The sequence below is a fragment of the Lepidothrix coronata genome, unplaced genomic scaffold, assembly GCF_001604755.1.
Source record: "Lepidothrix coronata isolate B3197 unplaced genomic scaffold, Lepidothrix_coronata-1.0 Scaffold210, whole genome shotgun sequence".
NCBI lineage: Eukaryota > Metazoa > Chordata > Aves > Passeriformes > Pipridae > Lepidothrix > Lepidothrix coronata.
In genome coordinates, this window is record NW_016690390.1 from 1,401,709 (window position 1) to 1,415,467 (window position 13,759).

Sequence of the window (13,759 nt, forward strand, 5' to 3'; positions counted from 1 at the left end):
CAATAGCCTACCTGAAATCCGGTCCCTCTCCATTACTACGGGATATATTTAGCATCCGCGTGTCACGGCCGTCCCTTTTTTCGGTGGCGTCCCCTTCTTTCCCCCACTCTCCCTCCCTCCTTGCCTTGCCTCCTCCTCCTCCTCTTCCAAAAAAAGCTCTTTGTCTGGTCTAATTTCTTCAATCTGTTGCAATCATGAATGCATCCAAATTACCACATTTCCATGTGCTGATCATATGTTTGTGCTCCAAACTGAAGTAGCTTTGTCTCTTAGAAAGGAGGAAGAAGAAAGAAAAAGGGGGTACATGACCCGAAAAATCCTGTAACTCCCTGGAATACTCCACCAGGCACAGGAAAACTGGAAATCCCGAGTCCTCTGTAAAACAGTCTTAAAGCTACAGCATGCGAGTGTCCAGGGGAATGCTCCAGCCTCCACAGCTCCCTCTTAATATCCACCAGGAGATGCTTAAGGAACTTGGCTCCTCACAATAACAGAGCGAAAAACTCATCCAGCTTCTCAAATCTCTCCCCGCTTCCCCAGTCTTATTTTCCTGCTATTTCCTCTATCCCCTCCTCCTTCCTTGGCTCCAGCATTCTAAAAGAGCGCAGATCCCGCACGTTCCCCCACCCTGCCAGGTCTGAAGTTTCGATTCATGCATAAACTATTCGGCTGATGAAGGCTGACTTCATTCCAAGCACAGCATCACGGGCTGCGGCTGCTGCTACCAGGCAGGACCCGAGCGCCGCACATGTTTACTCGCCCCGTGCAGCCCTCGCAGAGCTCTGCCGCCGGCCCTGGCACTGAGCCCCTGCTTCGCCTCCCTCCCCACGGCAAGGCGGCGATCGGGAGGACTTCTGCAGCCTGCCAAAAGCGATAGTGGAAGTCTCTGCCTCGGACAGAAGCTCTTGGTCTCCTCCTTGGTCCCGCAGTGGAGCGAAGGTGGGGTTTGAGAGCGGTTTTCCTTCCCCGCGATGCCCGGGCAGGGCACAGGGTGCAGAGGGAGCAGGGCAGCCCTGCAGAGCCCGGTGCTGGATCCTCCTCTGGGATGGAGGGATGTGTGGCTGCAGCAGTGAGCTGGCCCGCTTGGAAACTTCCCCTTGGCTGGTGGCCCGGGCAGGCAGCAGGGACGCTGTGTTAGCACCTCCAACGAGGCACTGCCCACTGCCCACACCACCCTGCACGGCCCTCCTGTGCCATCCAGCGCCCATCCCCGCTGACAGTGTGGAGCCTGAGCCTCCCAGCCAGATGTGAGGGCACAGCCTCCATCCCCAGAGCTGGCAAAGAAGCCATCCATCCCACATCCCCAAGGCAGGGGTGGCAGATGCCAGGAGGGAAGGCACAGGCCTTCCACACAGCCTGCTCCACAGGCCAGGGGTGCTGGCAGAACCTTTGTAAGATCAGCATGGTACATGTGACACTTTTTGCCCCCAAACGCTCACAGTTCACATGGAAAAACCCAAGTGTGATAGATGTGACAGAGCCTGGCACTCCTCTCATAACCTGGGCAGAAGGACAGATTGTTTCCCAGCTGGATGAATAAACTTCCAAGGGAAGACTCCAGGCATTACAGGCAGCGCTGGGACTTTTGGACAGCCTGGACCCACATTATATTACATACCTTATAATATACATTATATTGGTTTTCAGTATTGTGGATTTCCCCTGTTCAGCAGCTGATGGAATATCACTGTCCCCAAAGCAGAGGGAGGAACACAGCCAGCACCCAGCCATGGGGTCAGGCCCTCTAGCCAACAGCAACCACTGCACATCCCAACAGACAGCAGGGAGCTGGTGGGAGGCAGCCCCAGGACAGTCCAGTCCTTTGGGAAGTGTCTCCCTAATCCCCAGTGTGTTATTCCCTGGGCAAGACAGTTTAGAATCCTTCTCAGATTCCTGTTCATCCACTGTTTGCTATTAAAGCTCTTCATGTTCCTGCTGCCAGAGCCCAAGGCATTAGAGGGGACAATAAGCAATGTTTTCCCATTAACAGGCTAAACCCACGTTTCCTGCCTGAGATGTAGAAGGTGCAGAACACAAAGCAAGGACATAGGGCAGCTGCACAGCCCCATACAGCACAAAACCCACTGCACTGCCTCCACCAAGCAGCCTTATTGCCAAGCTCCTTAGGCTGGAGAGGAAGGGAAAAACTCAGGGGAAGCATGGAGAAAGGAAGAAGGTGAATGGAAAGGAAGAAGGGATGGGGGCAGCACACATTTCAGCCTCCAGACTTTAACCCATCAACACCCAGATGATTAGGAAAGATAAAGACACCATTTCTTGCAGGGCAGATCACCAGGAGGCACTCAGGGAAGTGAATCCAAACTATGATTGATGCAATTGAACTTCAAATTCATAAAACCTCCAGGTGGATCCTGTCATTCAGACTTGAAGTACTCACACAAATTTTCATGGATTCACTTTAAAGGTGCAGTCACGTGTCTCCGTTTGAAGCAGAATTCACAAAGCTTCTGTTTGAAGCAGAATTCTCCCAGGCAAACACTGGGGTGCCTGTGTTTGAGAGAGGGGTACCCTGTGCTGGTGATGCCAGCATTGGGGTTTGCTTCCTCCAAAGGTACAGTTCCAGTGACACACATGTCAAAGGGCTGGGGATCCCCCACCTTCTGTAGCTTTTGAGAAGCTCATCACATGCCTGTTTGGTGGTCTGTTCACTGTACAAATATATAGAGAGAAAGATAACACATATTCTGTTTTCTAATACTACTGCTAAAGGGTTGGGGGGGAAGTCAAGCACACCCAGAATTTAGGAAAGGGACAGAGAAGTCTCTCCCCTGGTTAGGGCTGCCTTCTTGGAGTTCAGGGCCCTCCAGGGCTGACTTTTGGGAAAGCAATGAGGAGAGGGAAGAGGCAGAAGCAACTTTAAGGAAACCACTACTATCTGCTGCAAAAATAAACCCAATTTCCATTTGCAAACAAGAATCTGAAACAAAGCAGGAGCCTGGCTCCACTGCCACCCCATGCTCATGGAGGCTGGCACAGGAGTGCACACGCTTTCCCTCCCAGGTTTGGACATTCCCACAGTGACAGCCAGCAGGAAGCACTGCCAGGTGCAGAGAAAGCAAGGAAGGAAATCACAAAAATAAAAAGAAAGTAAACCAAGCCCTGCTCCAGGCTCAGCTTGAATTTTCTTTCTCTCACACCTCTCCGAGGCTCACCCAACAACGCCCAAGCCCTTTGCCAAGCCATAACCTGCTTGTTGTGCATGAACACGTAGCTAAGCAGGGCCCATGGATGTGGCACAGATCCCAGGACAGCAGTGGGCAGCCAGGAGGGGCTTTAGGGCTGTTGACACTGTCCCCAGCCACAGCAGTGGCCACCGTGATACAGAGGTAGATCTTATTTGCAATTCCTTGTCTGCCTCTCTAGTTTTATGCTGGGCTTATGTTCCTGTGCCATTTGATCCAACAGAAGAGTTATTTTCTTTCCTACCTAGTTCAGCCATGCAGTCCCACAGTCACAGCCAGCCACCTCCACCAGGGTTTAGCAAACCAGCCAGGTACCACCTTGTAACCCCAGAGCTGAGCTGGGAAGGGTGAGCGCTGCAAGCCCATGCAGGGATCAGAGGTTCAGACTGCACTGACAAAGGTGTCAGGAAGCAGCCAGAGCAGCCAAAGACCTCCAGGGCCTGGAGAGGCAGGAAAAATGGGGATTCAACTGGTTCTTTCACAAGCTCAGCTATCTGCAGTGCTGGCAAGCTGGGAGGAGAGCACAGAGGGGGGGACAGTGCAGCAGAGTGGAGCATTCCTAAATCAAATTATGTTCAGTGAAGCATTTTCACATGAGGAAATACAGGTCCCAACTCAAACAGTGCAATCAAGTGTTACTCCATTATATTCCCTCTATGCCATTTACCCCCAGGCTGGACCCAGCCAGCAGATGACAGTCTCTGAGCCTCCATGGACTGTTTGCTCCAAGAACCTTTCATTTACATTTATATGAGCCTTGGGGATGGGGAAGAAAGAGAACTCTGGCTAAAATTCTCCTTTTCATTTGAAAAGAAGTTAAAACCAAACCAAGGAGATCCTCCTCTTTCCAAGGGAGGTACTTACCCTCTGAATGCTGCCACCCTGCTGTTTGCCAGGTGTTTCTTTGCCTCCCCACTCCATATCCCTCTCCCAGCTGGGCAGACATGGAGCTGCCCTGCCCTGGGCTGCAGCTTTCAGCTGCTCCACATGTGCTGCCAAGCACTATTTTGCCACTCCCTGGCTATTTCTTATGAAAACCTGTATTTGTTCAACACCGGAACCCAGATCACACAGATCCTCCCAAGTTACTACCTTTCCCAAGCCAGAGACCATGCCCAGCACACAAAGCTCATCACCACCCAGAGCAGTTGCAGCAGAGGATGTCTAAGAGAGCAGCAGCACATCCTCCCTCCTATCCCAATCCCACGCAGCCTGAGATGATACCTACAGAGTGTCCCTGTGTCCTGTCCCATGCCATGGAAGGATATATCTTTAAAGACAGTCCCTGTCAGAGCTCTCCTCTGTGCTGGCTCTCAACCTCTCTGCCTGAAAGCCTCAAACTGCCAGAAATCCCTTGCATATCCTCCCCAGGCTCTCTGCTCACACTTTAACACTCAGGTGTTGAAGTATTAACAGCAGCTGGCAGGCCAGAGCAAGAGGCGAGGCAGGACTGGACCCTCACCCTCCCAGGAGAGCACAGGGAGTTTTGGATAAATATTAACTCCTCCACAATTCCCTGGTTATGTTTTCCTTCCTGGACTCCTCCTTACCATCAGTCTTGCCCTCTCGACACTTTATCTTTCACAACTCACTCCCTGAGACCCCAAAACGGGGTTACTCCATACCTGAAGGACTGTGGTCATTCCCCACCAAGCAGTTGCTGGGGGGAGGCAGGGTTCCATTGGGCACTGCTATATTTGCTGCTCTGCTATGCTCTGGGCCCAGCCTGGAGCACTGTGTCCAGCTCTGGGGTCCCCAACATAAGGAGATGTCCTTGCTGGAGCGAGCCCAGAGGAGACCATGAAGACACTCTGAGGGCTGGAGCCCCTCTGCTCTGGTCAGGCTGAGAGCTGGGGTTGTTCCCCCTGGAGAAGAGAAGACTCCCAGGAGACCTTAGAGACCCTTCTGGTACCCAAAGGGGCTCCAAGGAGATTGGAGAGGGACTTTGGAACAAGAACGTGGAGTGACAGGACAAGGGGGAATGGTTTCACACTGACAGAGGGCAGGGTTAGATTAGGTATCAGGCACAGGTTGCCCAGGGAAGTGTTCAAGGCCAGGCTGCATGTGACTCTGGGCCATCTGATCTAATCAAAAAGCTGCACAATTTCTGGGCACTTTACACACAGGCAGCACAGGAGAGTGGGATGCAGCACTCAGCTCCTCGGGCATGGAGAGGAGACCTCATGCAACGACAAACCTGCTGAGATGGTTGTTTCACCTTCTCAACATATGGATTTTCAAAGTATTTCTGTCTATTGGGAAAGCCACAGGAAGGGTTGGATTTCACCATGTTATTGTACTGCAACACAGAGATGCTGCCTTGGTAGATGAAGCAACAAGACACCACCATCATCTTACCTTGCCTTAAGTTCCCCTTGCTGGAGAAAGAATGATCCACTGAAGGAAAGAAAATGCCCCAGAACTGTGCAGCAGACCATATTTTCATTTAGCAGCAGAATCATCCAGGCCTGGACATTTCTCTGAACATCATAAAACCCTTTTGGCCAGAAATGAAACTACAAAAAAAAAAAAATAAACCAAGGAGGGACTACTCCATTAGGTTGGTCAATCAGGAATACCCCTTGCTACTGGTGCTTTTTTTGGAGCTCACTCATTGGTTTCCCAGCCACCAAAATTTCGGTAGAGAGACTTCACACTTTGCAGGTCCTCCCTGAACATCTACAGTGCCTTATCCACTAATCCTAGTGCAGAGCTGCTTTCCAAACAAGCCATCCCTGCAACAGAGGGCAGCCTCTCCTGCAGTCCTAGACACCAAATAAATATAGCAAGGACTAAATCCGTTCTCTCTGCCTAAGGTACAATTAGGGGGTTGGTAAACACCGGCCACCACTGGAGGTACTGGCCTTGGAGGCTCAGAGGATGCCTGTGGTGGGCAGCCAGGGCTCAGGAATTGGTCTCTGCCCATGTGGTGAGGGACACCAGGCTTTGAGGGGGAAGAGGGAAAGCTGAGCAGCCACGAGCTGGCCTGCCAACATGCCCAACAGCAATTTGCAAACTGACGTTTCAGCAACAAAAAGATGAAGAAAATAAACACCAGGAAGAGACACATGTAACTGAGAGAAATGTGACCACACACAGCTTCTTAGGTAACCAACGCTCATGAGTGAGCACATACACACCAGGCCAGGACTCACCAGCCCTTCTTCCTCCTTTCATTCATTTCCCCCCATTCCTGAGGAGAATGGTAGATACTGTACCCTGCACACTCACACTTCCACAGCTGTCCCATTCCTCCAGTGCCCTGGCTGGAAGTGTGTCCTTTCACTGCCACCAGCCCCAGGAGGGTTCCCTCCACCTGTCCCATCAGCTCCTGCACAGGCACCTTGAGTCATCCACATCCCACCACAGCTGTGCCCTCACAGGTTGGCAGAGATGATAATTAATGTATTTCTTTCCTAGCACACTGTTTTACTCTAGAAGACTTGAGATTTTTTTCCTCTATCCTTCAGAATGGGATGAGACAAACAAATGAGACAAAACCACAGTCCACTGCCATTCTGCTTCCCTGCTCTCTGCTGCAGGCTGATGTGAGGCTCTCTTTGAGAGGGCACTAGAAGCTTCCTGCAGAGATGTCTAATCCTGAGGTGATAAATAACCTTGCTCAAGGACTGCTGCTCCTGCCCTGGAGGAGCCACACTCTGCACTTCTACATCTCCTTTCCTCGGGGGAACCCTGTGGGTCTCCTCAGCACTCATCAACAAATCTGCATCACGCTCCAGTGAGGAAAATTGTTATCTCAAAACACAGTCAGCAGCTGAAGCCCCAAAAGTTACTGAGCATTAAAGCTCTGGTCACTCCTGAACCACTGATTTGCACCTTACGTTTCGGTTTCCTCACACCAGAGCCCACAGTGCCAGGTGCCGTAGGAAGAAAGCATCAAGAGATCTGCCTCCTCACTCTGACTTTCAGTAGCCTTTTAGGATTAAAAATATTATACTTGAAACTGGAGATGAATCGCGGATGTTGTAAAGGAACAGGACAAGCAGAACATCCCCCCACCAGCACAAGCCCACGGCACCCATCACTATTCCTTAATTTCTCAGCTGTGCACGCAGGTGCCCACGCTCCCTCAGTCACTGTGAGTAACACACAGCTCTGCTGGCAGCACGTGGGAGCCCCACAGGACTGTCCCAGGCAGCTCAGAGTCCACGTGTCAACATTGCACAAGCACCACCCTGTGTGTGTCCGTGCAGGAATCCAGGCACCTGAACTGGGAGCAGCCTTTCCGCTTTAACAACGTGTTGCCTGGAGCTGGAATCACCTACAGAGCTGTGCTGCTGCAGAAGGGACTCTCCAAGGTTTCTTGTGACCAAGTTTCACCCTCTGCTGCTTTGGCCTCCGGATAAGAAAGGCCATGTGTGATGAAGAGGACACGTGTCAAGTGAGGGTTTGTCACCAGGGAGCTCATGTGCATGGGGGCACTTTGGCACGGAGACCAGAACAGCTGGAGTGACCAGTTTGGTGCTTAAAACAAAGGGGAATAGAGGCTGCCCAAAGAAATTCGTATGACCTCATCTAAGGACACATCCAGAGCAATGAGGCTGCAACCACAATCTCCAGTTAACCCCTCAGCTCCTTCACCACAGTGAAAGCACTTCTGTGCTAAAAACACAGAATCTTTGGACAGTTAAAGTTGGAAAAGAACTACAAGATCACTGAGTTCAACTATTAACCCAGCACTGCTGTGTTCACCACTAAACCATGTCCTCAATTGCCACATCCACATAACTTTTGAGCACTTCCAGGGACGATGGCGATTCCACCACTTCCTTGGGCAGCCTGTTCCAGCGCCTGACCACACGTTCAGTGAAGAAATTTTTCCTAATATGTAATCTAAACCACCCCTGGCACAACTTGAGGCCATTTCATCACACATCAAAGAGACGTTGACATCACACTGCAAAGAGATGATGTGAATCTCCCCAGCCTCCAGCTGGACCAGAAGTGCTGCACGCACAGCCGGGATCCCGCTGGGTGCCAGTGGGAAGCTACAAACAGATGGAGGATAAGCTGCAGGTCTGGATCAAGGTTTACAGGAGGGGGTCCCAACCTCAGTCTCCTCAGATAACACGAAGACACGTGGAGGGCTGTGCTGTGAGTGGGGGTGCCCGTGTCTGAGCTGCAGATGTGTGACAGTTCTGACAGCTCTTCCCTGAGGAAAAACCCCTCACACACCTAATGGTTTTTATAGCACTCCGAATTAGCTTATGTAACAGCCATCATGCACGCTCCACTGGAGAGCCCCCGGCTTTTGACATTTCTTTTGTTTATTTCCACTATTCTGGTTAACCCACAACCTCACATAAATGAATTTTTAGAGTTAGTCTCTTACAGACTCCAGGCATAACAAGAGGAGTTGGTCCTCAGGGCAAAGTACTAAATCAAGTGAGGGAAACAGCAAGATCTATTGCCATATCTACCGTGAATTTGGAGCATCCCAAATTAGTGAACGCTGCTGATATCCTGCTGTCCTTGTTAAAGTGATAATGTCAATTTAAGCTGTGCCCATCCACCTGGCCACTCATCTTTCCATTGTGCCCAAGGGGAAAGATCCCCAGATTCACAGGCAATGCTCAAGGCACAGCTTTCAGCTGCTCTCTTTTCCCCAGCTATGAAATGGGAACATCAATAACTATTAAAGGCAAAATTCAAGGATTGACCAGGGAAAACCAAAATAAGACAAGAACTATCTGTGGCTATCTTGTTGATATTGTAATGTCAGACTATAATCTCTCCACTTTTATTAATCCCAGGTACCAGCTCCTGCAGAGACCTCCTGGGTGCCCTGGGCAGCATGGCAGTGCAGTGATATTGTGGTCAATGGGGTCCTAGAGCTTGTGCCCTGAGCAGAAGGCCACAGGCTCACACCACAACCAGCATCTTTGAATCACCTCACTCCTCCTGCATCTCCAGCCCACACTGGTCCACCCGCTGTGGCTTCTGGTCCATCTACCACCATTATAAAGGGTGAACAAGGGGCTTGAGCTGGTGCAAACAATGTCTGGGATGGGAGTGTCTCTGCTTTATACCCAAGTATTTAGACAATACAAGACAAACTGTCCCAGCGAAGGTTTCATGACATCAGCCAGTGCCCCTTTCTAACATAACCCAGATAACTGGCCTTGAGCTTCGTGCCTCTCCAAAATTACGCCCTACCCTTCCAAAAAGCACTGAGACAAGTTGTGGTTGATCCTCAGCCAGCTGCTGATGATGCAGAAGTGGGGCTGCTGGTGCTCTTGCTTTTTGGATGGAAAAGCCAAGCCTGCCCTGGACCGCAGCTGGTCCTGGCAGCCTGCCCCTGCTCTGCTCCGGCCGGCTCCAGGCAGCCACACAGCCAGACAAAGGCTGAAACAGGAAAGCTGAGGCACCTGCTCCCCTCCCACCCCTTTGGGACCTCTCGTGAACAAAGCACCTGACCCACAGACAGCACTGGTGCAGGAGCAGCGCTGCTAAAACACGACTGGGAGGCATCGTCCTCCCTGCGATCACCTACACAGAAAAAAATATGCTGGTTTAGCCAAATTAGTAAACTCTACCTTTTAAATGGACCCTCTCCTGTGTTATCCCTGCCAGGGAAGTTCCTTCCTCTTAGCAAAAAATGAATTGTAGGCTGGAAACAAATCAAAGTACAGAGCACAGCTGGCTGCCCGAGAGGAACACGATGCTGATTTCTTCCACTCCAGCTGCTCTGGGCTGTTTTCTGGCTGAGTGGGGAACACACCACTGCTCCGGATGGCAAGTGTCAGCAAATACTTCTCTCCTTCAAATTCATCAAGTACAGCTGAAGGAAACCGAAGCGGGAGTAACTTCCCTGACACACCATTCTTAACTTGTGTGGTTAACACGCTGGAGGGATGGGATGCCATCCAGAGGGATGTGGACAGGATGGAGAGGTGGGCTCATGTGAACCTCACAAAGTTCAGTGGGGCCAAGGGCAACATCCTGCACCTGGGTCAGGGCAATCCCAAGCACAAATACAGGCTGGGCAGAGAATGGATCACGACTGTCCCTGGGGAGAAAGGACTTGGGGATGTTGGTGGACAAGAAGCTCAACGTGAGCCAGCAATGTGCGCAGTCAGGCAAAAAAGCCAACCCTGTCCTGGGCTACAGGACAACAATTGTGACCAGCAAGTCAAGGGAGGGGATTCTGTCCCTCTGTTCAACTCTCCTGAGACCCCACTTGCAGTGCTGTCTCCAGCTCTGGGGCCCTCAACACAAGAAGAATGTGAAGCTACTGGAGCAAGTCCAGAGGTGGTCATGGAAACGCTCCAAGGGCTGGAGCCCCTCTGCTCTGGAGACAGGCTGGGAGAGCCGGGGTTGTTCAGCCTGGAGAAGAGAAGGCTCCGAGGAGACCTGAGAACCCCTTCCAGTGCCTAAAGGGGCTCCAAGAGAGCTGGAGAGGGACTTCTGAATCCCACCTCACTGGCTTACCTGGGACTATGCACCAGGCTCGTACAAAACAAAAACCACAGCTCCAAAGCCCTGGAATTGTTGCTCACTGAGCACTTTTGGATGCCAATGCCATATAACCGCTTTCAAATGGACAAGAAAGTTTGAGTCACAGAATGAGGTTTCCAAGAGAGGCCAACATTAATTCTCCAGGTTCCTGCCCTTACTATGTGCCCCAAGGCAATACATGGATGTAGCTACCTAGATCCCGAGAGCTGGTGGCTATGGAATGCACGTCATCCTTTTCTTTGTTTAGGGTGGCAAAGAGCCCAAAGCAACCAAGACCCCTCTGCAACGCTTCACTTGCAACCACTGCTCTGTCATCCCAACCCCAATTTATCTTTTACAGGAATAAAAGCTTCTGGGTGCAAGGCCAGATGTGCAGAGGGGAAAATCTGGACCTGAAACAAGGGGAAATTGAACTGCAGTTATATGGAGTCATAAATATTTACTGCAATGTAAACCGAAGGACTGAACTGCTCATTTGATTTTTAACTTGAAAAAAAAAAAGATTAAAATTTACAAGGTCTCTCACCAGAAAAGGGGAAAAGTATATAATTAGAGTCTAAAGAAAACAAGCTTGAACAAATGTGCTGTGCCTGTCAATTTAGATTCTCTACACCCCGGTTCCCTTTGGAGCTGCACCAATTCCCCCTTCTGTCCTCAGACGTATGTATATGGAAACACACAGTGCCAGGGCTGAGACAGCAGCTTTGTTTTTGCATATGCAGAAGATAAACACACACTACAGCTCAAAACTACCAGCTCTGCGCTGGTGGCCGACTTCTGAAGCGTCAGCTTTAAAATGCAGCTCAGTTCTTCTGCCCTGACCTCTTGCTGCCATGGAGCTTTAGCACTCACACAACACCGTGACTCCCCAATAATTATCACCCAGTGCATTTTTCCTGCCACTTGACACCAGTTTGGGGTGCTCTGACCACAGTTACATCCTCCCAGTGACACATCACAACACGAGGGTTGGAGGTGGTGACGGTGCATGGCTGTGGAGCTTCAGATGCAAAGCAGGAGAGTGTCACAGTGTGCCATGTCCCCTGTCACCCTCACCTGTGCCACAGCATAAATACCTGTCCCTGTGCCAGTCACTAGCATTAGATGGGGGCAATGCAGGCAGTGACACAGCTCCCAGGGCATTTAAGTGCACACTTAACCAGACATCCATGACTAATTCCCATTCCACATGTGCTGATGCCTGAATCCAGCAAAGCACTCCAGGAAGGCATCCCGAGGGTGGCTTTCTGCTCCCACCCACGCCGAGGGAAAAGCTGAAAACAACTGTTTTGATAAGTACATCTGGGAGCTGAGACAGGATATGAGGGCTGAGAAGATGAATTGAAAAAGCAAATCGAGCCCAGAGGGAGAAACTGCGTGACAGAGAGACCAACGGGGTGGGAGCAGATAAACCCTGAACCAAGTGTGGCCAGAGCAGGGTTACAAGCAGGCAAGGAGGGTTGTTGGGGGGACAGGCAACAACCAGCAGAGACAACTGCCAGCATCCTGGAGAAAATGATGAGACAAGGGGAGGTCACACGGGTTGCAACTAGATGGTCTTTAAGGTCCTTTCCAACCCAAACCATTCTAGGATTCTATGATCTCAGAGAAGAAAACACGTGGGAAGATTTCAATGTCAACAAAGCACCTGCTAATAAAGAACAACGTCTGTGATGTACAAAGCACCTCAATATGGGTTATATGTTTCCCACAGGGCTTTGAACTGAGGAGCAGCACAGGCTCATTGGAGGGCTAACACAGCCAGCAAAATGTGCTACCAGAAACAAAAGCCCAGGAGTGGGCTGTCTCAGCTTCCCTCTGAGTATTTTAGAGGAGAACAGTGACATTTTCTACTTGCAGGGTCAGGCCAATGCAGACAACCACCAGGGACGTGTCTCTGTCCCTGGGCAGCCCCAAGTCCCACACAAACAAGCAGAGCACACGGCCTCGGGTACTCACAAGCACCAAGAAATCTGCTACTGTTTTCCTCAGGCTGGAAAACACCTTTTTCAAGAAAAACAAACCCTCCCACCTGCTCCCTTCTGAACCAGAAACAGCTTCCAGAACATTAAGCTGTAATTAGGACTGTAAATTTAGTCACAAGCACTTATAATCCATAAATCTCCACATCCAATAAAATATAATAGCTAAGGAGAGTCCAAAAGACCTACTAATGACTAAAGCTGCCTTTCAACCTCAGGTCACTCCTGCTTGCTGTTGCCCTGTGTTAGACCCCTTGAATTGAAGTGGGGCTTGCTAATTATTGTCTCTGGAGCTGTTATGAAGTAGGGAATTAATAATTTGTTTTATATTGTTCTCCCTTTTCATAGTTTGGGGGGGCTTTTTAAAAAGACATATTTTACTTGTACTCTTTTCTTTCTCCAGCACAGAGAGCTCTTCATTTATCATCAGCCAGCTTTGCCTCTCAAACCATGACAGGAGGCTGAAGATGTGATTTCTGAGTGTTATCCACCTGCATTCACTCAATTATTTAAACGCTTTTTTAATTTAACGAGGAAGTTTCAAAGAGAGAAATTCACACAACTTACTTGGACTCGTCTGGTCGCTGAGCCTCCGAAGTCTCCCGCTGGAGGTCCGGCTGATTCCTAAAGCAAGAAGAAGGTTTGAATAGGGAGTTTATGTGAATATGGTACACGAATCTACCTCCCTGCTATGACTCCACATCTGGAAAGGCATATTTTCTTTTAGGAATCTGCCCTGCACAACCACCTCTGTGATCCAAGGAGTGTTATGTGTTATTTTAAACAGAAAAAACACCTGAGGAGAGACCTCCACCTTTCCCTGAAGATGTCAAACATTATTATTCAAACGCAGCAAACCCACAAATGTATTCAGGGTTTCCAGAAACACCAGAGGGAACTTTTGAAATCGTTAAGTGGGACACACACATTCACCTCTTGCTCCAGGATATTTTATCCTAGAGACAAGTGCAGCACTTCCAGAGACAGGCTTCCTTGAAGGGAGAGGAAAGTAGAGCAATTTAAGGACATGCACTGGCAGAGACTACTCACTAGATTGCACCCAGCATCCTGAGAACATATTGTTTATGAGAACCC

General features: G+C 50.1%; 1 protein-coding gene across 3 annotated transcripts in view; it reads right to left on the reverse strand.

The window, feature by feature from the left end:
* The window catches only part of SEPT9 (septin 9), a 136,079-nt gene that overhangs the window by 98,499 nt on the left and 23,821 nt on the right, over nt 1-13,759 (reverse strand). Inside the window, exon 2 of one of the 3 annotated variants that reach the window (XM_017833069.1) lies at nt 13,232-13,288. The exons of 1 other annotated variant lie outside the window; for it this stretch is intronic. In XM_017833069.1, the coding sequence (XP_017688558.1) occupies nt 13,232-13,288 (57 nt within the window). Of the gene's footprint in view, nt 1-11; nt 287-13,231; nt 13,289-13,759 lie in introns of those variants that run through there. One more of the 3 variants, XM_017833071.1, reaches the window with a different exon arrangement.